Raw genomic sequence first — 22911 nt, forward strand, 5'->3', positions numbered from 1 at the left:
AGCCCTTCGCCCCAAACCTAGGACATCTCGGCGGCTTTTAATCAAGGCAAGCAACAGGACAGCATGCGTTGGCGTTATCCTAAATTTCAGTCACCCCTAGCCGTTTGCGTATGAATCTAGTGTGGAGAGACAACAATAGAGGAGAGGGGTTTATATACAAAAAGAGAATCACGTGAATCACATCTACGAAGAGAAATACGTAAAGGTTCCGAGAGGTCTAATTCGTTGGTGCTCATGTGCTGGATGTCATCTCTGGCGAGCGTATACACCATGTTCGCTTTGAAGCATTATACTATCTAACAGCAGTGCCCAGGGCCCTCTGCACAGAAACACATTATCCGCTGTTCCACGGGTTTTTGAAAAGACAGCAAAACGACTCCATGGAAGTTGCACAAGAAGTTTTCGGGTCCGTCATCAGAATGTATCAAGTGTAGAGACGTAAGAAGGGAGAAGAGGAGGCTTCATATACGCGCCTTCGCGCGCTAGTGTGCGATGCGGTTTCCAGTAATAACATCGATCCCAATGGCATGAACAGCATCGACTTTCTCAAAAAGGTGCCCGTCATCGTCTCCATCATCATTATCTACTTTCGACAGCGATAACGCATGAACTCCCTGCTCACGTTTGAAAGTCCAGCTCACGCCAACATACCGCGGACCTCCTGCGGTTTTTGAAACAGAAAAGGAGCAAGAGAACATCGCCCATTCGTCCGCCATTTTAGTGCCTCCAGCAACGGCGCGTAGGATCAGTGTCAAGAAAAATCTATCGAGGAAGGGAGATTATACACATGAGAAGACGTGGCACGTGACATTCATAGAGGTCCCGTAAGGATTTGCTCAAAATGTCAAATAGTCGTGGAGATGTTGCGCATGCAATCCCTTATGTTCTCGGTTATATCTCTCTATGGTCATAATAATGTCCACTGCGGTACGTTTCGATGTGCAATGGTGCCAATAGCTATGTACGTTACATTCTCATTCCATGCGTGTATCCGTCCTCCTCATTAAGTCATGATGATCTCCCCTTTGACAACTCGATAATATATATCATCCCATCTCTCCTTCCTAGAAATATCAAAGCAGTGGTATATCGCACCAACCACAATGCGAAGCGTTGCGCCGACCATGCTGACCCACCTCCTCAATGCAAATGCAACGCCAAACCAGGAGCAAACAAATTCCCAAAGGCTGGGCGCGAAAATCACAGGGTATTATACAATTGCTCGGCCAAATGCAAATCCGTAATCACCCTTCCACACTACAAGAATCGATCCGACCCCTCACTAACCTCCCTCTTTTTCTTCTCTTCCTTCTCGAAATCCCTCACACTCGTATCCGAGTCCACTCTCCTTACCCCTCCAGCGCCAGAACCCTCAGTACCTGCAAGCATTCGCTCAGGCGACGCCGTGTACCTTGGCGGACTCTCTTCTCTGCTATCACGGCTGGGTATGGGAAGTAGGACCTGCGAGTCTCCCTTGACAAGACCCAGACGCTCCTCCTCGGTGCCGCGGCCCGTGTTGTAGCTACTTTTCCTGCTGCCTCTGCTCGTGGGACGACGATGCTCGGAGCCGTGGCCTGAGGAGTCGGAACGATGCCGGAAGAAGACGTTTTGGAAGGAGAATTGCCGGCCAGCGGCATGTGGAAGTGGGCGCGGGGGATGGAGCGAGTCGCGCGATGCTTGACGGCTGTTGTGTTCAGTGTCGGGCGCAAACTGTACGTGTGCCTCGTGGGGTCTGTAGGAGGTATCTGCTTGCATGGCCTGGCTGTAGCCTGGCTTCTCCCCGCCGCAGTCTGCGGAGTCGTTTGTGGTGGAACGAGACGGACTCGTTATGTCTGCTGTTGGTGGGAGAGCAGTGCTTGTCGATTTCCCACGTGAGCGTAGCCTTTGGAAGAAACCAGGATGGTAGTCGTCATCGTCCTCATCGTCGAGTGAGGGGAAATGTGACATGCCCAATGGAGGGTGTACAGTTTTGTGACGCACGACTGTTCCGGTGCGTCCAGGATGATCGGGGTCCAACACTGTTCTCCGTCTTCGCAATCCATCAAACTCGACATGCTCATTCTCGCCAATGGGCGCCATTACCTCTTCCTGTAGTCTCTTGGCCTCGGCAATCTGCTTCTCAGTCCTTGACCTGGAAAGCGAGCGCAGAATAGCAGCGCTTCCGCGGATAGTATCAGCCCTTGGCTCGTACTCGGGTTCTTCCTGCTCGGCAACGGTGCGCACTTGATCGAGATCGCCCTTGAACACTGCGGCATCGGGAACATCTTTCGCCGACTTCGATAGCTGCAAAAGGACGACTCCAGCACAGATCTGCAGGAAGCCCATAATCACAGTGGAGATGGTCGATGGGGTTCCCTTGAATCCTCGGAAGAGAATTGCGGATGTGACAATGGTAGAGGAAGTGAAGAAGACGTAGTACGTCGGCGTTACCAGTGCAGCGTTGAAGAGATTGAGTGCTTTCTAAGGAATGTCAGTGTTTATCTCAAACAGAAGAGAGGATAAGTGCTCACATTCAGGTATACGATCTCCGTCAGTAGAGTCGCAATGACGAATACGAGGAGCACATATAGAAACCACTCTTTAAACTGCGACTGTCCTGCGATTTGTGCCACGATGGCAGCTCCAAGACCCTGGGTCGCAACAACGCTCAGTCCCCCAATCAGACTGCAGATGCTGATATAAACCATCATCGTCCTCTTTCCATACTTGGGTCCCAGCCACAGCGCAACAATTGTGCAGCCGACGATGATGATTCCAGCATAGCTGAGGAATCCAGGAGAAATGACCAGTTTCTTCATGTCTTGAATATTCGCAACGGCTGACTGTTCTGGGGCGTTGATGACGATAACAACTGATCCGATGATGCAGTTGAAGCAGCCAACCTTCCCCACGAAGCTCAGTCGCTCTTTCAAGAAGATGGCTGACAGAATGGCCGTTATAACAACGCTCAAGGCTCCCATTGGCGTTACCAAGATGGCATCGACGAATGCGTAGGCCACGAAATTGCATATCTCTCCGATGATCATGAGCGTCATGCCCAACCACCACCAGGCGTTTTTCAGGTAGCCATAGCCTTCACCGGCTTCCTCGTTATATTTGACATTGGCCTTCAACAGTCCAACTTTCTTTATGACGAATGATATTCCAATGAAGACGCCCGACGAAATGGCGAGAACAATTCCAACGACTTTATATATTGGCGGCCTTTTCGAAGTGTCGCCTCCTATGCCCCCGGAGCGAGCAAGGAGTTCGTGTGCGGCGAGGAGGACATGGCCCGCGGGATCCATGGTAGAAGAGCGGTGGTGTTGAGGTAGTGGTAGGGAGGGAGGCCAACTGTTGAGAGGTGCCACCCTTCTGGGGGCAAGTCGAGGCCACGGTGGAAAGACCCTGGAGTGAGTGGCAATTCTAGACCAGTGTGAGGAGTGGAGCAAACATTGACGGAGCCGGATCGTGCGTTTCAGAAGTTGTGGAGCGGGTGGTGGCTGTGGAATGCGTAGGCGGGCCGAGATAGGAAATGTGTTTTACGGGACCAGCGACGATAGGCGACGTAGGGTGCCTTGTGGGAACTTGCTAGAGCGGATGAGGAGTCGTATAGATGGGTGCAAGTCTGGTGGTCAAGCTGTTGAATAAGAGGAGAGACCTCGAGGTCTGCGGAGGTGATTGTACTCCGTAACTGGGTCTCAGGGAGGTAAATACGTGGATGGCTGGGGAGGCTGGGCTTGAGTGCTTGATGATTCGTTGGCGGGGCAAAGAACACCAAAGATGAGAAGAGACGGAAAGAAAAGTGAAACACGCTCGCCGAATGCTTTAACAATAGAATAATGCGAAAGGTTATGATTCGCGGTGGATGGACTGCCCGATGCCAACTTCTATGTATTCGTTGTCTGAGAAGGTTGGCGCCCGTCGCGTCAGCCAAGCAACGATGATCTCCGCGAGGGCACAGAGACCCTGAATTCGAGAAGACGATCACCTCCCCATTCAATTCGGGACTCCTGCTCGCCCGCCCTGCTACCCACTCCATGCGCTGCGTAACGGCATGGAGACCGCCCAATTGCCTCGTCCGGCAGACGTCTACGCCGCCACCTCGGTTGCTGAGATACACGCTGCTCTGGCGCATTTACAGCTTCGGGAGGCCACGGTGACCCAACGCCTCAACGATCTCATTGCATCGCAAAAGGACCTTTCCCGTGAACTCGGCCGCCTGGACCTGTTGCGAGCGCATCTTGGTACACAGGCCGTCAATACGCGTGCAATCAGCAATGGCATGCTTGCCGATGCCGCCTCGACCGCCTCCCGCATCTCCACCGCCGTGAAACGCCTCGACCACGAACAGTCCAATGTCAAGGCAACGCTTGAGGTGGTTGAACAGGTTGCGGAGCTGAAGGCATGCGTGCTGGGTGTTCATGGGTCAATGGGGGCGCCGCAGGATTGGGAGACGGCTGCAGGATATTTGCATCGAGCTTCGAAGATTCCCGACGACGTCGTCAACGGAAGCTTTGCAGAGGAGATTGTGCCCACTGCAGAGGTGCCCGACCCCCCACGGGTCACTCTAGATGCTGCTGCGGAATCACTATGTGGCTTGTTCCTTCGAGAATTCGAGAAAGCAACACGAGAGGGGGATGGTTCCCGAGTAACGAGATTCTTCAAGCTGTTCCCCTTGATTGGGAGAACGGACGTAGGCCTCGATGCATATGGACGCTACGTGTGCCAGGGAGTAGCATCAAGAGCGAGGACAAACTTCAATTCAGCACCCGCTGCGCAGAGGAAAGAGGGGTACTTCTATGCCAGCACTCTTACAAAACTTTTTGAGCACATCGCCCAGATTGTTGACGGCCACGAGCCACTTGTGGAACGACATTATGGTCCGGGAATGATGGCAAAAGTAATTGAGCGTCTCCAGATCGAGGCGGATGTCCAGGGCGGAATCATCCTGGACACCTGGCGGGATGAACGTGCGATCGATCGGAAGCTGACAGATATCAAATCTTACGCGTTTTCCTTCCTTGTGCAAAGCTATTTGCCCTCGCAGAAGCCAGCTACCGGAATTCCACGCTCGGGCTCGCCAGCTAACGCTGCAGCGCGGTCCAGCGAAGACGAGGGGGTGAACATGAAAGAAGTGGACAGCATACTTGGAGAAAGCGCTGTCATGCTGGGTCGCTGGGCTTTGTATGCGCGGTTTATCTCCTCGAAATGTGCAGTACGTAATCTTTGCGCCTTATTCTAATGAATGATACTTATCAACGCAGCCCAGAGAGTCGCCAGACCCCCCAGGGATTGATCATGGCTTAACTTTGCCTCCATTTCTCGCTACGAGTAATCTGATCAACAAAGTGGCCACACACCTCATAGAACCGTTTAATAACATGACAACCTTTCTCTTCCGGCGATCTGTAGAGAAGGCCTTTCAACTGGACGAGTCGCCATCCGACCTCAACCTCAACCCGAATAAACCTCTGGGCGCAAACCCTCCCTTTATAACTTCCGCTGTGGATGATGTCATGTACATTGTCAATCAGGTCATACAGCGCTCCTTAGCCACTTCCCAACGAGCCGTCGTAGCAAGCGTTGTCCCGAACGTCTCGCGTGTTCTAGGGGCAGACTTCATCGGCATGATCCAGAGAAAAATGAGGGACGAGAGTTATCCAAAACCAGTTATACAAGGCGGATTGCCCCCTGAAGACAAGGTCATTGCATTTCTATTGCTGATCAACAACCTTGACGTCGCGAACGACTATATGAAACGCATAGTAGAGACCCATCTGCACAATCGAACCGAACCTGGACCTGATGCACCTGCGTCATCCCTCAAGGACCTCTTTCCTTTTGGACACGACTCAGTATTCGTCGAGAACACTCTCAAATCTATGGAGCATTCATTCACCTCGAAGACAGCCGAACTTCTGAACGACAGCATCCAAGTCACCTTTCTCACCGTCTTGAAACCGCGCGTTCGACCTATTCTTGCGGATGCTTTCCGTGACATCGATTATGCACCCGAGGATGGGGGAGACGATGAAGAGGAGATTGATGGCGACTATACAGACCTGGTCAAGGCACGATTTGATCGTAGTTGGGGTGCTCTTATACGACCGATCAAGCGAATCCTAACACCCGCGAACTCCGACCGACTTCTCAGTGTTGCGATGAGCTATCTTGCCAACGCACTCGAAAAACGCATCAAGAGTTACTATGGCAGGGTCAACGAACTAGGCGCTGTCCGACTCGAACGCGATGTCGCCGGGATTATCAATGCTGCAGTCGCAGGAGGCAAGTACAGTCTCCGTGAGCCATTCACGAAATGCACGCAGATGACGTTGATTTTGAACATGGAGGACGATGAGTGGGAAGAAGTCCTCAACGAACAAAACTCGGGCTCGGGGATCGAGTGGGTGATGGATGCTGAAGAGAGGAAGCGAGTCAGGGCCATTGTGAAAGGGTGATTCACCTGGTAGAATTGCAAATGTTCTTGGCACTTAATATACTCAAACGAGGTCGCTTTGTCACGCACCTCTAGATGCTATACTATCTCGTATTAGCAGTAGCTGCTCGATTCATTCATATACCAACAAGTCTGTCCGCCTGGGCCAGCTTCCAACGTTGCTGACAACATCCACGTGCGTCTCCTCCAATAGCCATAGTCCTTCGCTTGATGCAGGAATGCCTCGTTTGGCTCAAATGCTTGGCTAATAAGCTAACCCCTTCGTGTCCTCTCGAACTCCAGACCACCTGGGCAATTGTTGGTAACAGACCACGAGCCGTTACGGCATTCATACTCTTGTGCGGCGGTTGTCCTCTCTGCTCTTCTCTTCTTCGGCACAGGCTATGGTGCTCCGGGCCTTCTTCGAGTCGGAAAATAGCCTGCGACGCTGATTGGCAGACGGTTCAGGGGCCGCGGCGACAGTATTCATCAGTCAGCATGGGACTTCAAAGGGTGAATCAGTTCTTGGCATGGGCATCTCTCTCCCTCCTCGTCTCTGCTCAATGCCCCTTGTATCAGAACTATGCAAATAAGCGGCATGAGCCTCTATCCTCGGGCCGTTACAACCTTTCCTATGCCAGACCAGTACCGGATTGCAGGACATTCCACTCCCCGGAGCTGGAGGACACCTTGAAAAGATTGAAAGACGTGATTACGGATCCGGATTTATATCGACTTTTCGAAAATACATGGCCAAGCACTCTGGATACTACGATTGCATGGAGAGGATATGCTGCTCCACCCAGTTTACCAGAGGAGGTTGAAGGAGCAGAAGGAGGGGAAGGGGTGACGAAACGAGATGCGGAAGAGAAGGAAGAACTCAGCTTCATCATCACTGGCGACATCGAAGCAATGTGGTTGCGAGATTCCGCGAACCAGCTCCAGGCGTACACCTCCATCTTGAAACCCAGCACGGACTTCTCATCGCTGGCCTCTGTATTCCGAGGCGCCATCAACCTGCAAGCAAGATATATCCTGGAAGCGCCGTTTTGTAACGCCTTTCAGGCACCCGTGGAGAGCAATATCACGCGTAAGAGCTCCGAGAATTCGGATCGTATCAGTCCCTCGTTCGATTTCATGAAGGTGTTTTCATGCCAGTGGGAACTTGATTCCGTCGCTTCTTTCCTGCAGCTCAGCGACGATTATGTCACTGCTACTGGGGACTATGAGTTCTTCTCAAAGTGGAAGTGGAAAGAGGCGGTCAAGAAAGTGCTTGAAACCGCAGAGAGCATGATGATAGACAGCTACAACGAAGCAGGCGAATGGCAGCATACACCGTATACCTACTGCGCTCCCTACGGCGGAACACCAATCAACGATTGTAACGGCAGCCCGCACAGAAACATTGGCCTGATCCGTTCGTTCCACAGGCCTAGCGACGATGCCTGTACATACCAGTTTCTCATCCCATCAAACATGATGTTCAGCCACGCTCTCAACACGACGGCAAAGATCATGTCTCGCATCGAGGGCCCCGACAACGCTAACCTCACCAACTGGATGCGCACCCTGTCCACGGGAATCCGAACCGCAATCCATCGCCACGCCCGCGTCGCAGACCGCACCTACGGCACCATCTTCGCCTACGAGATCGACGGCTACGGTTCCGCGAACATCATGGACGACCCAAACATCCCTTCGCTTCTCTCCGCGCCTTTTATAGGCTACCTGGACTCCGATGATCCCGTCTACCAGAACACGCGCAGGAAGATCTTGTCGAAGGATAACCCGTACTTTTCCTGGGGCCCTGTGATTACTGGCGTTGGTTCGCCGCATACGCTGCCGGGACGTGCTTGGCCGATGGCGAGTATCATGCGGATTTTGACGAGCGATGATGACGAGGAGATTACGGAGACGTTGAGGCAGTTGGTAGGGAGTACGGATGGGTTGGGGTTGATGCATGAGAGTGTGAGCAGTCATAGCGAGAGTCAGTGGAGTAGGCAGTGGTGAGTCGTGTCCCTTTTGCGTTATCTGTCAAGATTGCTTGCTTGACGGGCTTCGTAAGTGGGCGGTTGAAACAGCATGCTGACATACTGATAGGTTCTCTTGGGCAAACGGCTTATTTGGACAAGCGATTCTGGACCTCGAGAAGCGGAAGCCGCATATTTTGAAGAAAAGTTTCCAATAGAAATATCATTAGTACTTTTAAAACTGCGACACACATCTTTGACTGCTCGTTGTATGCTAACCTGAACGCTATCCGACATGGTGATACCATTTCACGGAGAATACGAAGCAACTAACAGCAATGTTTCTTATCCCCCTCAGCATGAACCTTTATATGAGGGGCTGGTGGTACTTGAGATACAAACTTGCTCGTTAGTATGTTTCAAAACAAAGACTCGCAGGCCGCCAACATGTCGCCTTTCAAATTTGCTGAACTAGCCAACATATTATCGCGAACAGTATTCTTTTGATGCACAGAAAGCCCCCTGCCGACAGTTCTTCCATAAAGGAATCGTCCAGGTTTTTAGGAATCTAGGAACTTTTCCGGGTAGAGAACAAGTTGAGCAGTAGTGTGTGTGATTTATATACTTCTAGTGCGATGTCTCCGCCTGCAAAGATCCCTAACTGCCCAACGCAAGCACTCTATAACCTAGCAGGTAACGCCTTTGGAATGAAACAGAACGTGCTATAGTACGGATTTGAAGGCTATGTCTGTGGGCAGACGCCCAGGTTGAAAGAAAACAGGAGATTATATGTGATCTCCCACCTCATGGGGATGCAGAGAAGCAGTTATTAGTAACGTTCATTATTATTGACAAGCTATAGGATGATCCTCTATATTCCACATATAATGGCACCTATACCCTTTTCCCAAGGTTTGTGAGGATAGGGAGGGGGTAAGGCGTGTAACGTGCCGTGATTAGACTCACCGTTGGCGAACATATCACGGTTCATGCTGTTTTTGAGATTTTCAGTCACTCCTTACAGGGACAAACACTACCGCATAGTACGGGAGTCCGAGGATTTTAAGAATTCATGCGAGGGGTTTTACTTGAAGGAGTTTAGGTAGTAGTGTGCTAGGTTTATATATTTCGCACTTGGGTCTTATGCACGATGTCTTGGTTCAATATAGTAAACGTTTCGGGGAATAAAAGCTCAACGATTCTTAAACGCCGTCAATAGGTTTCGATGCGCACAGTGCTTCGAAATTAGAGAATAGAATCTACAGCGCAGGTTTAAGATAACTTGGTTCTCAGAGTGCATGTTCAAGCGTTCCTATAAGGTGAGTAGGGGTTCGACATAGGCGTTTGTCTCTCGTTTTTTGAGGAGTTAGCGTACATGGGAACAGGAGGTGTTGATGATAATGATTTCCAGAATGCTGTAGTGGTTCTCCTAGTTTTTCTTTTACCGTTTCGAAAAAGCACGTAATGATGCAAATGCAGATTCGCACAAGCACAACAGGAGGCAGCTGGTAATCTTTAAATAAGGGCCGGCTACATCGGTCTACCATGTGTAATCTCTGAGCCGACTTTGAAGACTTACGCGTAGGGAAAGGGATAAAGGGTTTGAGAAGGGTTTTCATAGGGAGAGTCCTGTTATAGTTCGTACAAGCCTAGCTACAGAGAAATTTAGCTAGCTAGCTAGCTATAGTTGTCTACTCAGGCCATGCCAAGTCCTTCCTATGCTAAGCTTGGGGGAGCCAACTTTTCTACTGTAGGTAGGTGCCTGGACGAGCTGTACCCACGTGCATCTATCCCTTCGTCAGCATCCTTGTCATCCATCACGCATCGATACTTCTCCATCGAATTAATCCTTTCGTTTCGTTAAAGCTTCACACTCTCCCCTACTCGCAGCTGAAGAACTGCTGATGAGGCTGCAGCCACGCGGCCAGCCACAACGTCGTATTTCGCATTCAGCTTGTGTTGCCGACAACACTATATGCGAAATACGCTGATTTCTAGACTTTAATGTATAGAACAATGCGACGCTTTTGAAATGACGCTTGAAGCAAGCGCTTTCTTCTGTTTTTATCGCAAGTCTTTCTAGGCTCGACCGGCTTGCTCTGCACGAATTGCAAACTATTCCGCCTCCGAAGTACGGATTATCTAACAGCATATTTCGACATTTGCGGTCCAAAGATCTTGAATCTGACGGACTTCGCTCCTTCGCAGTCATACTGCGAAGATGCCTACGCAGCATGCACTCATCATCGGCGGCGGCATTGCTGGGGCCGCAGCCGCTCTTGCCCTCACGCAGCGCAACCGCATGACTTGCTCCATCTTTGAGATCAGATCGGAGCCTGCAACTATTGGTGGCGCCATCAACCTCACACCAAACGCCATGCGGTACCTGGAGCATCTCGGGGTCCTCCCACGGCTCAAGCCGAAAGGCTGCGAAGTCAAATATATCGACATCCTGTCCCTGCGGACAGGCCAACCACTGGGAAAGATCAACTTCGACAACATCGAGAAGTTCAAACACCATGCGCTCAGAGTCATGCGCGACGACCTTCTTCAATCCATGCTGCAGACGCTGAAAGAGGCTGGGGTGGACGTTCAATACGGCATGAAGGTACAGTCTGTCATTGAAGCGAACGAATCGATCTCAGCCGTGTTTGAAGATGGAACAACTGTCAAAGGAGATATTTTGCTCGGTTGTGACGGCATACATTCTGCGATTCGGACCAAGTTCATCGACCCTTCTCGGATGCCCGAGTATACGGGCGTAGCCTGCGCCTATGATTTGCTGGATGCTGGTGATCTTCGAGAAATCATACCCATTGAATCCACTTCCTTATACACTGGCGGCTTTGGTTCTTTGCTCCTATCATACACAAATGCGGCGAAGACACGCTTATACATTTCTGCAGTCATGGGTACGGAAGATGTCGGAAGCAGAGAAGGATGGGCCATAAAAGGTCAAGACCAAGAAGCAATGAAGCAGGATCTTCTAAGGCGGTTCCGCGGGCCCACGCTGCCGTTCCTAGAGAAGCTACTGAGCCGCACTGATTCCTTAGTTCTCTATCCCGTCTTCAAAATCTCTGACAATGGGCCCTGGACCTCAGGCCGCATGTTGCTCCTCGGAGATGCTGCGCACGCTGTAAGCAACTTCTTACAATTTCCGGAGTCTGGATATCATAGCACTGACGATTCATAATAGATGCCTCCACAAGGCGAAAGCGTCGGCTTGGCACTCGAAGACGTTATGCTTCTGTCGCGCGTTCTGGAACACTGTAACGGAAAGTCTGTGGAAGAGTCATTTCAGCTTTACGATAAGCTACGCAGACCGAGGATCAACGCTGCCGTCAAGATGGCAAATTTTGGTTTTGAAACTGTTAAGCGGAATGGCTGGTTCAAGACGATTCTGATTGAGTGGATCACGTGGATTTTTCTTGCTTTTACATCGTCTCGGAAAGAGAGGGAATTTGCGTACGATGTACGGGACATCGACCTAGACTGCTTTGGCTGATCTCTTTGAGTTCAGTTGAGCGTTAGACCTCTCCTACCCTGTTTTCGAGCGGTAAAATGCTCGAATAGCTCTATAGTGTAAGAAATGCGGATATCTCATTGATACCAAGTTTGTTCCTAGTCCCCATATAATATAAGATAACTATAATTGCTTAATAGTTTGTCTGCTATCTATTCGCTATTCTAGAGTCCTCTAAACAAGAATGTGTAGAGCAGGTAAGCCTTTTGATTAGTAAATAAGAGACTGCCTAGTAGTCTTTTCAGAAAACCTTGTATAAAGCTTCTTAATTAGCCTTTAATTTGTCAGCTCGGTCTTACCCTCCTCCTATTTCCATTTCAAGTTCCAGTCGACAAGAGATTCTCAAAACCCATGCGGTAGACAGGACGGTGTTTTCTTTTCGAGAAAGGGGGACGGAACATAACTTTTTGAAGCATCGGTTTTAGTGAAAAGCAATCAGGCTGGTGGAAAGAGGAAAGCAGGATGCTGGAGACTTATAGCATGCATTTATATGAATGCACTCATGACCCGTGCTTAGGATCGCCTTCTCAGGAATTTCATCACACAAGCATGTATGTCGCCTAGAGACAGCCTCGGAAGCTTCCTACATGACCCAAAAGCACCGAGGAATTTCGGAAACATAAGACATCATCCAATTTAATTCTGAAGCGAAAGCCAAAGCAACCATAACGATCATTGATGGACGTTTTTGCGGAAGAGCAAAGCGAAAGGATTGTGAGTCAAGACTTGCGAGAAGACGTAGCCGATCTATATACCGGGCCTCCAGGCCGGAAAAAATGACAACTTTGTGAGATTTCAATCGATGATGTTTGCTACCTGACTGTACGGCAGTGGGTGCACTGTTTCCAACTTAAAATACGGCTTTGGTTGAGTGATGAGTCTAGGGGCTATCATCACCGGTATCACCATCGTCATCACCAACATCACTTCAATTCACCGCACGCCCTTCCTAACTCGTACGCCAGCACGCAGGTCATGTAACGTTCTCCGTGAAGACGCAAAACAACATGTAGTCCCTACGACGAGATTGTTATTTTTCAAGCAAACAAACGCAGCCACATTGGACTCCCTTGTTCTAAATTGGGAAAGCAGAAGGGAAAACTGAATCAAGTAAAAGAACACTTCCGGAGCTCCACTCGGTACTTATATATATACACATGTGACTGGTCTGTGCTCTTGTCCGTGTGATCGATCGAGCCTCGGGAAGTGACTGCGTATGTCCGGGTCTAGAAAGGAATATGTTGAGGAACATGTGTTGGATTCGGGACTTTTCGAAGCCACGCCGGACATGAGTCTGATGGTTATTATCATCGTCATTCCCATTATTACTACCTGGACGGCATTCCTGCGCCTGCCTTACCGCCCTCCCTATAATCATCATTACTACATCTTCTAAACGCAGGACCTATAAACAACGCACGCCCTCGTCCCGAGAACACAGCAACATTATAAATCATGCAGGAATATCTTCAGGAAAAGACAGAGAGCCCACATAAGAACCCTTTGATTAGTTTTGAGCTAGAAAGGAAAGGAGTGGTGAGTGAGTGAATCATTCTCCTAGAAACTTGTGCTTTTTTATATCCAAAGTCGGCTAGTCTGTGCTCGTGACTTTCGACTCCATTACATTTTGAGAGTGACATACGTAAGGTGTACAAGGTTTTATGGACCACATGGGCCCCGGTGTTTGCACTTCGAAGCAGGTGTACATCATCGGTATCTTTGAAACAGACTTGGGAGAACATCGATGGTGAACTTTTCTTTTTCGAACAACTCCCGTCATCTCCAGCTGATCACCACCATCACTATACTTGCTTCATCAAACGGACACGATCTTCAATTCATAAGTCTCCGTCGTCCGAATTATCCTATCCAAGCCTGCAAAACCGCTTTATCGAACATCAATGGGTATCTATTCAAAGCCACAACTCACACACTGCCCACACTTCTCCACGCCGTATGCAGAAAACCAAGCTCTCAACGCTCACAATCAACCAAAAAGATACCCAACCGGGCATAAGCAGATAAAAGTCGTAACCTCGTATACACGTGACATCAGAATGAATGTGACACACTCATGAAGAAACACGAAGAATCCGACATATAGCATACATACTACCGCGTAAACTCTGGCTTCCTCGCCTTATTAACCACAGGCGGCGGTCCATCCTCGACCGGATACGGCAACTGCACGCCCTGCGGTGGTCGCTGTAGCGTTGAGCCGGCCGGCGGAATGATGGGTGGAGTTACAAACACTGTCGACGATGGCCTCTCGCTCTGAAGGGGTGTCTTCGGAGGAAGTGGGGGCGGAGTCTGGCGTGGGGGTAGAGGCGGCTGTCCATCGACATTCGTCACGCTGAGTCTAGGCGAGTTGTGGAGTGGGCTTGCACCTCCGTGGGAGGTGCTAAATATTTCTTGGGATCGGCGGTTCGAGACCAGTTCTCCCGAGTGGCGGGGTTCAAGGCTGGAGGAGGGTTGAGGGTATTCGTCTGAGGAAATGACGGTGAATTTCTCGGTTTCAGCGGCTGGCGGAGGTGGAGGGTATGTTCTCGGAGTGAGCATTGCTGGATGATGCTGGTACTGAGCTTGAAGGTTGGGGTCGACATCTTCGGCTGGTAGTTCGACGGCCATAGGATGAGCGTCTGGCGCCTGTGGAAGAGGTCGTTCCCACGGGTTCTGATATGTGATGGCGCCGGAATCTCGGAGCTTCTCTAGACGCTCCCACCTCATTTTGGCACGGTAGATCCGTGCAAGTTTAGAGGCGGCATCGACGTTCTTGCTCTGAACTTCAGCCTCGGCCAGGTAAATGCGGGTATTCGTGCTGATGTCGGAAAGTCGATTCCACTCATTCATGCCGAACTCGCCGACACCAACGTTGACGTTGAGGCGGTAATAGTTCTCTGGATTAACTTGGCGCTTCGCAAGGTGCTCCTTCATGGACAAGTGGATCCTCTCGCAGTCTTCGATCTTATTGATGAGCTTCCGCCTGGCTTCCGCAAAATCACCCATACCACTGGAAACAAAGCCTTCCCACCAGAGATGCTGCTGCTGATTTGTGCCTTCTGGCCGTTTACCGGTGCCGATGCTAATGAACACGCCCACCTCACGTCCTGGCCATTCATTGCAGACGGCTTCATCAAGGATTTGTGGTGCAGGGTTGTACTTGCCGACGCCTTCATCGAGGAAAACAGACTGGCCAATCTGGATAGGTTTGAATGCTAAAGCAGTTGCACATGTCGCTCGACCGGCTTGCCATATTGTCGCATCAGGCTCAACAGCGGTTTCTTTTCGCGAGTCGTAGGACCGAAGGAGGATTTGACCCGTACCTGTCTTCGTGCTCCCTTTATACACTGCAGTGACAGCGCTGTGGACGGTTAGATGAGGTTCATAACAAGGTTGGCTAGACCTACGTTTTTGTGCGGTTCTCCCTATGATCGTAGAGCTTCGCATGAGGGTTACCATACTTAAGCGCGGCAACGCGCAGGCTAAGAGGAGTAGCGCCAATCTGGCTGTACCGACTCGCCGTGCTAGGGCTCCGCGACATGGTTGGCACTGCGCTTCCTGGTGTCATAGGCGTACGGAGGTCTGTCCTCGAGAAAGTATCGCCTTCGACGTCCCGCCCTTCATCATCGTAGACTGTGTGCTCCCGAACGCACTCCATGATGGCCTCTTCCAGCTTCGACGCCTTGAAGAGTGTTGACCGATACGGTATGCCGGCAAAAGTCTTATCCGTCTCAAACACCCTCTTCGTCATGCGCACGTAAACGTCCTTGCACGTATCGATGTCCAACCGTAGCCTCCCCAGCATAATCGCAATCAAGCCGCCCGTCCCCGTTCCCGCAATCAGGTCGAAGTGGTCGCATGGTTTCGGGATTTCGTGTCGCTTCGGCGCCCTGCCCTCGATTTCCACAAACGTCCTGTGCATGAGCTCTTGCAGAATGATAAGCATGGAGTATCCTCGAACGCCTCCGCCATCTGCAGCCGCACATCAGTCCCAGTTCATTCACGAGAAGGGTATGGCCTCGTACCCAGTGATAGGATACGCAGAGGCGGTCCTTTGGTAGTATCCTTCCGCCGGACTCCGTTGTGAGCCATGACTCTCTGTTGCGAAGTGGGCGTAATGTCAGAAGCGCGGAGCCGTGAGATGTATGTACTAGCGAGTAACTAGACGCCCAGAAGCGGGATTTCCACGAGTCGTGAGGGATAGGGAAGGGAAACCGGTATAGCAAAAGTGGATGTGTGAATGTCGGTTGCGCATGTGAGAGACACAATGTCTTCCCGAGGCCCGCCTCTGCCAGGTATTGCTCACCCGAAGCTCTCGGGAGGCCCGCGGCTAACAAGCAGACGTCACATTTGCCAAGCCACAGCACAGCCACCGCCCCGCTCTCTGCCCAGGTGGTGGGGGCCACCAGGCACACTCCAGGGCTCTCACTTCCCCCATTCACGACTGGCTCTGATTCATCCGCTATGGATAGCCGTCGAGATAGGGAGAGTCCCGACTATTACTGTAGGGGTGTAGAGGAAGGTCCGATATCCTCAATAAGATGGCCTTGCATTCAGTCGCCTCAATCACCAGACGGCAGTGCCTGCGGTCAGGAACCGGGTCAGCTGGCAAGTTTGCCATCAGCAGTTCCAGGATGAGTGGCCTGACTAATAATCAATCGACAGTACTGGATCGTACACAGTATGCCTTCAGAGGCTGATGAGAGGATGTTATGAGGGCAAATATAGCAGTCCCGCAGTCCGGTCGAAGACATCATGCTCCTCAAACATACGTCTTATCCATGGTCTTAATACCCACCCCCAGTACCTTTTGCTAATTCTTACCTTCAAAATCCCATACTTGGATGTGACTGCATTTCAGGACTTCACAGGGATGAAAATGTGGACATTCCAACACCAGAGCTTGTCGTTCTTGATGTCACCCAAGGTGTTCCTCATTCGAAGAACGTATACAAAGTCAGATTACCAGCAAATATCTCTCCCTTCGCTCTCAGGAAAATCTTGGAGATCTAAGTAATAGTACCATTTCCAGCGCCATGAACGAAGCTACCATAGACATATGGACCAGACCGCACCCAATATCCACACACAGAATTATCGCCACCCAACCCCAAACCTACCTATTGGCTCGCTTCACTCCAATCACCCCCCACTATTATTGGACATCACGACACCTCATTCTCCACGTTTCCCACGTGCCGCTCCCGCATCCACTTTTCGGACCCCGCCACCAAAAAAGCTTAATCATTGCCATATTTAGTAGGTCGGTCGCAACGGAAACCAGCGAGTTTGACAGTAGGGCGTATGTACATATTGATCTCTTTGCAAAGGTTCTTTTTATCGCTTATTTCAGACACTTTCTTTCAGAGACGCCTTCCTTTCGTTGATTCATTTATTCTCCCTTGAATATGGCGGAGAAAGAAACGATAGAAATACTGCTGGAGAACGCCATTGACTGGATTACTCAGCACCTCTATCTCACATTCGGGGTGTTGGTCGTGCTGCATTTGGGAGTCGCGTGGTGGTTGAAGAGGAGGCCGTTGGCGGTGTGGAACAGTGAGCCGTTGAAGGTTTCTGAGGTGTGTGTGGATCTCTGTCTCGATTTGGAGGTGGACGGATTTGAATGGGGTAGTAAGGGGGAATGTGACTGACCAAAACATAGATATACATCTACCCCATCAAGTCTCTGCGAGGGTCCCGGGTGTCCTCCGCCGTTGCGACGAAGTATGGGTTGAAATATGATCGTAACGCTCCCCATTTTTTTCCCTACATGATTGTAACTTCTTTTTTTCGTTTTTCGTCTGCCTATTGCATTTCCTTTTCTCCCCGTCTTCCAGAATACGATAGCCTTTCAGATGTTATCACATCTACCTCACCCTTCGTTCCGTCCCTCTCCCCTCTTCCTTCTTCTCTTCCGCCTCCCTTCTCGCCCAAATCTCCCTCTTTCGCCTCTAAAGGCATCACCCTAACATATACCCCCAGGTACCTTCATGCTCCTCAAACGCACCCCGACAGGCCTCCAAAACCTCGCCGTCTGCAACCACTACATCATGACCCAATTCCTGACCTCCCTCACCGCTCCCACCCCAACCACCCCCGGCACCCTAACCATAACCTTCATCTCCCCTTCCGGCCCCACCGTCCTCCCCCTAACCATCCCCCTCGAACCCCGCGTCACATCCCTCGAAACCCTAGACATAGAAATGCACCACAGCGCCACGACCGCATACCTCATGCCGGAGACGTACTCGGCGTGGTTCACCACATGCTTCGGCTTCGACGTCGTGCTGGCGTACCTGGGGGAGAATAGGAGGGATGTGTTGTTCGAGGAGCTGAAGGGGAGCGGGGAGAAGATTACGTTTGCGGATTGTGCGCCGTATCTCCTCGTTTCTGCTACGTCGTTGGATGCTGTGTCGGCGTTGTTGAATGATGAGGACGGAAGTGACACCGACGCGGGAGAAGAGAGGGGAAAGGAGAAAGGCAAGGACAGGAAACAGATGGATATTACGAAATTCCGACCCAACATCGTCATCTCCGGAGCGGCTTCTCCCTGGGAAGAGGACTTTTGGTCGCGTCTTCTCATCCGTCACTCCACTCCGCCCTCCCAGCCCATACACCTCCGCCTAGAGCACAACTGCGTCCGCTGCAGATCCATCAACGTGGACTACGCCACCGGCAAGAAAGCGCAAGGGAAAGAGGGCGAAGTCTTAAAGTTATTGCAGGCGACGAGACGGGTGGATGAGGGCATGAAGTGGAGTCCTGCATTTGGGAGGTATGGGTTTTGGGGCGGTGGGAAGGAAGAGGACGCGAGGATTAGCGTCGGGGATGAAGTGTTGGTTACGAAGGTGAATGCCGAGAGGACGAAATTCAGTAAGTCGATTAGTGAGATTGCGTCTGTGGATGGGGGAAGCTGACTGTGTGTAGGTTGGAAGTTGCATTGAAAGGACTACTATGAGTTGGCAAATTAAGGCCAGGTTGGGCTCAAGTTCTTGTGACTTGTTTTATTTGTGCGGGACTGGAGTCCAGCTGCTACGCTTAGTGCGGTCTCTCGGATAGCTAGACACTTGGAAGACAGCGTGAATGGTCGCTTCCACCTTGCAACCTCCGCAGTTCTTGGAAAATGCCAGTACTTGAGTATGAACCCCATTTTCACCCCTCTCCCTCCCCACCAATCACAACTTTTCCTCCACGTGCTTCCCGTCCCTCTTCGGAGCATGATTGAAATCTTCGAAAGACACCGAAATGACCCTCATTCATGCTTGAAGGTTAGGGAAGAAATTTTCTCACCGTCGACACCGTGATGTGTTCGATGCAGTTAAACGTGTATGCAGAATTCCCCGTTCCTTCCGAACTCAAAGCCCAGAAATGGTATAAAGCGATATCACACAGAAGAAAAAGGTCTGTGTGAACAAATCCCAGAAAGGAACCCAATCTCCACACTTAGGTAATCATACCCGTAACCATTAGACAATGTCGGGAAGCAGAAACCCAGCGCCATTCCATGCACGAGCGTTACATACCATCAAATCCCATGTAAACAACCCAAACGCCAGTCCAAACGAGCTCCGAAGCAAGAGTGGAGTTTCTGCTATCGGAATGCGAAGCTTCAAATGCCCAACCATGAACCGGAGATGCTCTCGAATGCGCCGAATTGAAGAGCAAAACTGCAGGCTCTATAATGCGGAACTGTATGCTCTATGCATCACCATTTCGATGCGCTGCGCCGCGGCGGGATCTCCGCTTTGGCAGTACAGAAGTTGGTGGTATGCATCAATAGCCACGAAAAAGGCATATCTCAAGAGTACTCTCGCCTCCGAGCACCAGATCGGCCGGGAGTCGTCGGATCCTGTCTTCTATTTTTTCACCGCGCCATCCTCGTGATCAACCCGGGTGCCCGTCAGATACTGTCCCATGTGTGTTTCCCACCTCTTCAGGTCCTGATGCTTGGTCGCTTCCCTCGCTCTCCTATGTCGCACCAATCGCTCGGCAACTTGCTGCAGGACCACTTTGGGAGGCTGGTATTCAAGCAGCGTCTTATCCGCCTCATTCCGGTCTAGGTAGGCGTGTGTCGCCTCTTCCATGCGAGTCAGCGACTTGCCACCCGGTACCACCTTCTTGATGCCGGTACTTGGGTCGGTCCAGTGGCCGCTTTCCCAATGATCCATCTTCATGTTCTCGAGGCCTTTGTTGACGTTGAGGCGCTTGTACCACCTGTGCTCGCCCTTGGCGATGGTCCTCATCATCTTGTGTCGGTCTTCTCCTTCTGTATACTTGATGAGCAGATTTTTGAACACGGCAATCTTCTCCGACCACTGCTTCACTAGTGGCACCTTGCCAAAGGGACCAGGCCATGCGGCGGCGAAGCCATCGTGGGACGTATCAGGGCGTCCCGTACCGACGGAAAGCAGGAGAGCAGGTTCATGATCATCGCCCCTGAGGGACGCATGCTCACTATAGGCAGCGTAGGAGGGATTGTTCTCCCTAATACCCCCATCCTTGAAGCCAACCTTGCCGCGTTGTGGGCCGAAATCAGCTTCGAGCATTTTGAAAAAGAAGGGCGCCGCGGAAGTGGCTCTGGTGACTTGCCAAATCTTCAGCTTGTCGGCACCTTCATTATATGGAGTCAACCAAATAGGGCAAATCTCGGGGTCATAGCGGTGATCGTACGTTCGCAGGAGGTAGGCTTCATCAAGTTGGCCGGACCGAGTTGCTGTGAGGCAGATCCTAGGTTTGTCAGCGAAGTTACCAAATAGCACAAGATCTGAGTAAGATCTGCGCGGAAAGCCTGCCGTCCTATCCTTTTGGACTAGATTCAGATGGTGTTGTTGGAATGTTGGCACCCCAAACCACCCCAGAACCAAACTCATTGACTCGAATAGGACATGGATAGAGAAGCAGCAGGAAAAGAAGTTGTACAGAATGAGCAAGTTACTTACGATTGGCAGATGCGATATGTCTCCCCTGTCGTGCTTGCAGAAGACGAAGTCGGCGCATCCTTCTCATCCACGTTCCAAGGGTGCCAGTCTAGCCCGTCACAATTCTCGTGATGTTTGCAGTACTCTTTCACTATCCTTTGGACGGCCTTCTCCAGAGGCTTGTGCCGGTACTTGGTCGCCAAGGGGAGCACGTTTCTCCGATGCCCAAACAAGTCGTTTCCCACCTGTCGATATATCTCCAAGCATTGAGGCACCGTCATCCGTAGCCGACCCAGCATGACTGATATGAGGCCACCTGTGCTGGTGCCGTACATATAGTCGAAGTAATGGCAGAGGAGTAGTTCATCCTCGTTGAAGGATTGCCGTGGACTGTCCTTTATCGGGCCCTCTGTTTCTTGCAGCCGCCGTTCACATTTGACGATTTCATGCACGAGACGTTTGAGGATGAGTAGGCTTGCGTAGCCTCGTATGCCGCCGCCATCTGTTCAGTACACTGGTCAGTGGATGTTCCCTGAGCTTAGCACAGGTAGGCCATGTCAAGTTGTGTCTGTTGATGAGGGACGGGGACGGAGTGGATGTGTAGTTTGATCAAGCCCCGGCGTCTGCCTGGCCAACGGCAGCAGGGACGCGCAGTCTCGTCCATCAGGCAGATATGGCTGACTGGACTGAGCCTCTCGGTGCTTGAGGAAGTTTCGCGAGGCTGATAAACACCAGCGAAATCAAGACCCGTTCCCAGGCACTCGGACAAGCTATAGCTGGAACAGGCGTCGAATGAGAAGCGTGGACGTACCCAGTGTGAGTATGAGGTCTTCCCAAGCGTTCTCGTCTGTCACAGCAGTCGCCCACGTCGCTCCAGTTTTGTCCTGGCCCGAGGCCGACGTGGCCGTCGTCATGATGCTCAGTGGCCGCTGAGGGGGATCTATGTTGGGAGGACGAAGCATGTTGGAGAGGACGTGTGGATTGGTTGGTCGACTTGTATAGTGAAGGTGCGGGAAGGCGCGGGAAGGTGCGGGTAGGTCCGATTCGCAGCAAACGACACCCTGAGCAAGGTGTGGAACAAAACAGTGGGTTTGTACTCCGACGCTAGGATGAAGGTGCTTCGGGGAGTTTTAATAAGGGGGTCAACAGACGTAAACATGGCAGAGCCTCGCGCAGGCGCACTTGGGGGGGTGTGGGAAAGGAGAGGGAGTGCAGGCGGGTGTGGAACCGTGAAGCCCTAGCCATGCGCCAGGCGGGAGTGGCTGATGATTGGCACTCAAACCGAGTCAAGCGCAAGTGATTGGACCGCGGCTTCATGACTGGGCCCCTTCCAACAACAGCTGCGCAGAGAAGGCTGCCAGGCACGCCGCTTCGCCTCACGGCCATTTCCGTCGTTTGCATGCCCGCGAGTCGCATACATATTTTGCGTTACCGTCGTACATGTTCCGGCCATGGTTGCTTCCGACGGCGCGGATAGAATAAATTGGGTGATGAGGTCAGCCGCGGACCGCAAATGTCCTGCATCGTCATTAACAGCATCACTAGCGTAGAATTTCATAGTATCTAGAGCTGGTAAGAGCTGGAATACCGTGTACTGTGAAGAGCAGGACAATTCCGACGCAGCCTTGGGACCATGGTTGATAGACCATCAGCCTTTATCACGTGGAGGCGTCATCCGGACCCTGACCAAGCTTGCCTCAGGTCATAATCCACCGTGTGTGCCATGGTGTCACCCGCTTCCCTACTTGTATAGCTGCCATAACAGGATTTCCAGTAGCAGGACGATGCGCACCGCCATCAGAAGGGGGTTGTCGTCTCATAAAAATGTTCTCCTCTTTGTTGTCTTCCGTTGACGTTCACTTTGATCGATTATGTAAGCAACTTTTGTATCGTAATCCAATCAGAGCGTGTTAGAGCACCGCCACTTCCCCGCATCCAATCGGTGGGTCTCGACGCAAGCCAAGAAAAATCTAGCCACTCTCTCCGCCCGTCACTCTTTCCTGATTCATATGCGGCGCAGCGCCTGTGAACCCTCTTTCACACCTTCGCAATCAGGTTGGCTCACCCCCACCTCCTTCCCTACTG

At 51.3% G+C, this 22911-nt stretch overlaps 8 protein-coding genes across 8 annotated transcripts; 5 read left to right on the forward strand and 3 right to left on the reverse strand.

The window, feature by feature from the left end:
• Nucleotides 1-986: 986 nt before the first annotated feature.
• EI97DRAFT_233880 (DUF803-domain-containing protein) lies at nucleotides 987-3661 on the reverse strand. The gene is made up of 2 exons (XM_033793978.1): nucleotides 2511-3661; nucleotides 987-2460 (listed from the first exon to the last, which is right to left on the reverse strand). Exons 1-2 carry the CDS (start codon nucleotides 3285-3287, stop codon nucleotides 1258-1260), a joined length of 1980 nt encoding a protein of 659 aa, XP_033649647.1. The 5' UTR covers nucleotides 3288-3661; the 3' UTR covers nucleotides 987-1257.
• A 145-nt stretch (nucleotides 3662-3806) lies between these two features.
• Nucleotides 3807-6593, forward strand: EI97DRAFT_426903 (golgi transport complex subunit Cog4). Its single transcript, XM_033797206.1, has 2 exons — nucleotides 3807-5197; nucleotides 5247-6593. Exons 1-2 carry the CDS (start codon nucleotides 4037-4039, stop codon nucleotides 6438-6440), a joined length of 2355 nt encoding a protein of 784 aa, XP_033649648.1. The 5' UTR covers nucleotides 3807-4036; the 3' UTR covers nucleotides 6441-6593.
• Nucleotides 6594-6878: 285 nt separating this feature from the next.
• EI97DRAFT_437200 (uncharacterized protein) lies at nucleotides 6879-8537 on the forward strand. Its single transcript, XM_033799292.1, has one exon. It carries the CDS (start codon nucleotides 6917-6919, stop codon nucleotides 8426-8428), a length of 1512 nt encoding a protein of 503 aa, XP_033649649.1. The 5' UTR covers nucleotides 6879-6916; the 3' UTR covers nucleotides 8429-8537.
• Nucleotides 8538-10175: 1638 nt separating this feature from the next.
• EI97DRAFT_496808 (FAD/NAD(P)-binding domain-containing protein) lies at nucleotides 10176-12018 on the forward strand. Its single transcript, XM_033802486.1, has 2 exons — nucleotides 10176-11524; nucleotides 11585-12018. The coding sequence occupies exons 1-2, from the start codon at nucleotides 10610-10612 to the stop codon at nucleotides 11891-11893; spliced, it is 1224 nt and encodes a 407-aa protein (XP_033649650.1). The 5' UTR covers nucleotides 10176-10609; the 3' UTR covers nucleotides 11894-12018.
• A 1594-nt stretch (nucleotides 12019-13612) lies between these two features.
• EI97DRAFT_437202 (FabD/lysophospholipase-like protein) lies at nucleotides 13613-16198 on the reverse strand. The gene is made up of 3 exons (XM_033799293.1): nucleotides 15937-16198; nucleotides 15319-15883; nucleotides 13613-15272 (listed from the first exon to the last, which is right to left on the reverse strand). The coding sequence occupies exons 1-3, from the start codon at nucleotides 16001-16003 to the stop codon at nucleotides 14024-14026; spliced, it is 1881 nt and encodes a 626-aa protein (XP_033649651.1). The 5' UTR covers nucleotides 16004-16198; the 3' UTR covers nucleotides 13613-14023.
• EI97DRAFT_437203 (uncharacterized protein) lies at nucleotides 15806-16419 on the forward strand (the record flags this gene model as incomplete). Its single annotated transcript, XM_033799294.1, has 1 exon — nucleotides 15806-16419. A coding segment is annotated over exon 1 (241 nt), but the record flags the coding sequence as incomplete, so codon positions are not given.
• A 900-nt stretch (nucleotides 16420-17319) lies between these two features.
• On the forward strand, nucleotides 17320-19102 carry EI97DRAFT_470638 (uncharacterized protein; the record flags this gene model as incomplete). The annotated part of the gene is made up of 4 exons (XM_033801781.1): nucleotides 17320-17520; nucleotides 17574-17655; nucleotides 17894-18781; nucleotides 18836-19102. 4 exons carry the CDS (start codon nucleotides 17320-17322, stop codon nucleotides 18850-18852), a joined length of 1188 nt encoding a protein of 395 aa, XP_033649653.1. The 3' UTR covers nucleotides 18853-19102.
• A 662-nt stretch (nucleotides 19103-19764) lies between these two features.
• EI97DRAFT_386454 (FabD/lysophospholipase-like protein) lies at nucleotides 19765-21788 on the reverse strand (the record flags this gene model as incomplete). Its single annotated transcript, XM_033796070.1, has 3 exons — nucleotides 19765-20635; nucleotides 20848-21328; nucleotides 21638-21788. 3 exons carry the CDS (start codon nucleotides 21786-21788, stop codon nucleotides 19765-19767), a joined length of 1503 nt encoding a protein of 500 aa, XP_033649654.1.
• Nucleotides 21789-22911: the final 1123 nt, after the last annotated feature.

This window comes from Westerdykella ornata, assembly GCF_010094085.1.
Source record: "Westerdykella ornata strain CBS 379.55 unplaced genomic scaffold EI97scaffold_43, whole genome shotgun sequence".
Lineage (NCBI taxonomy): Eukaryota > Fungi > Ascomycota > Dothideomycetes > Pleosporales > Sporormiaceae > Westerdykella > Westerdykella ornata.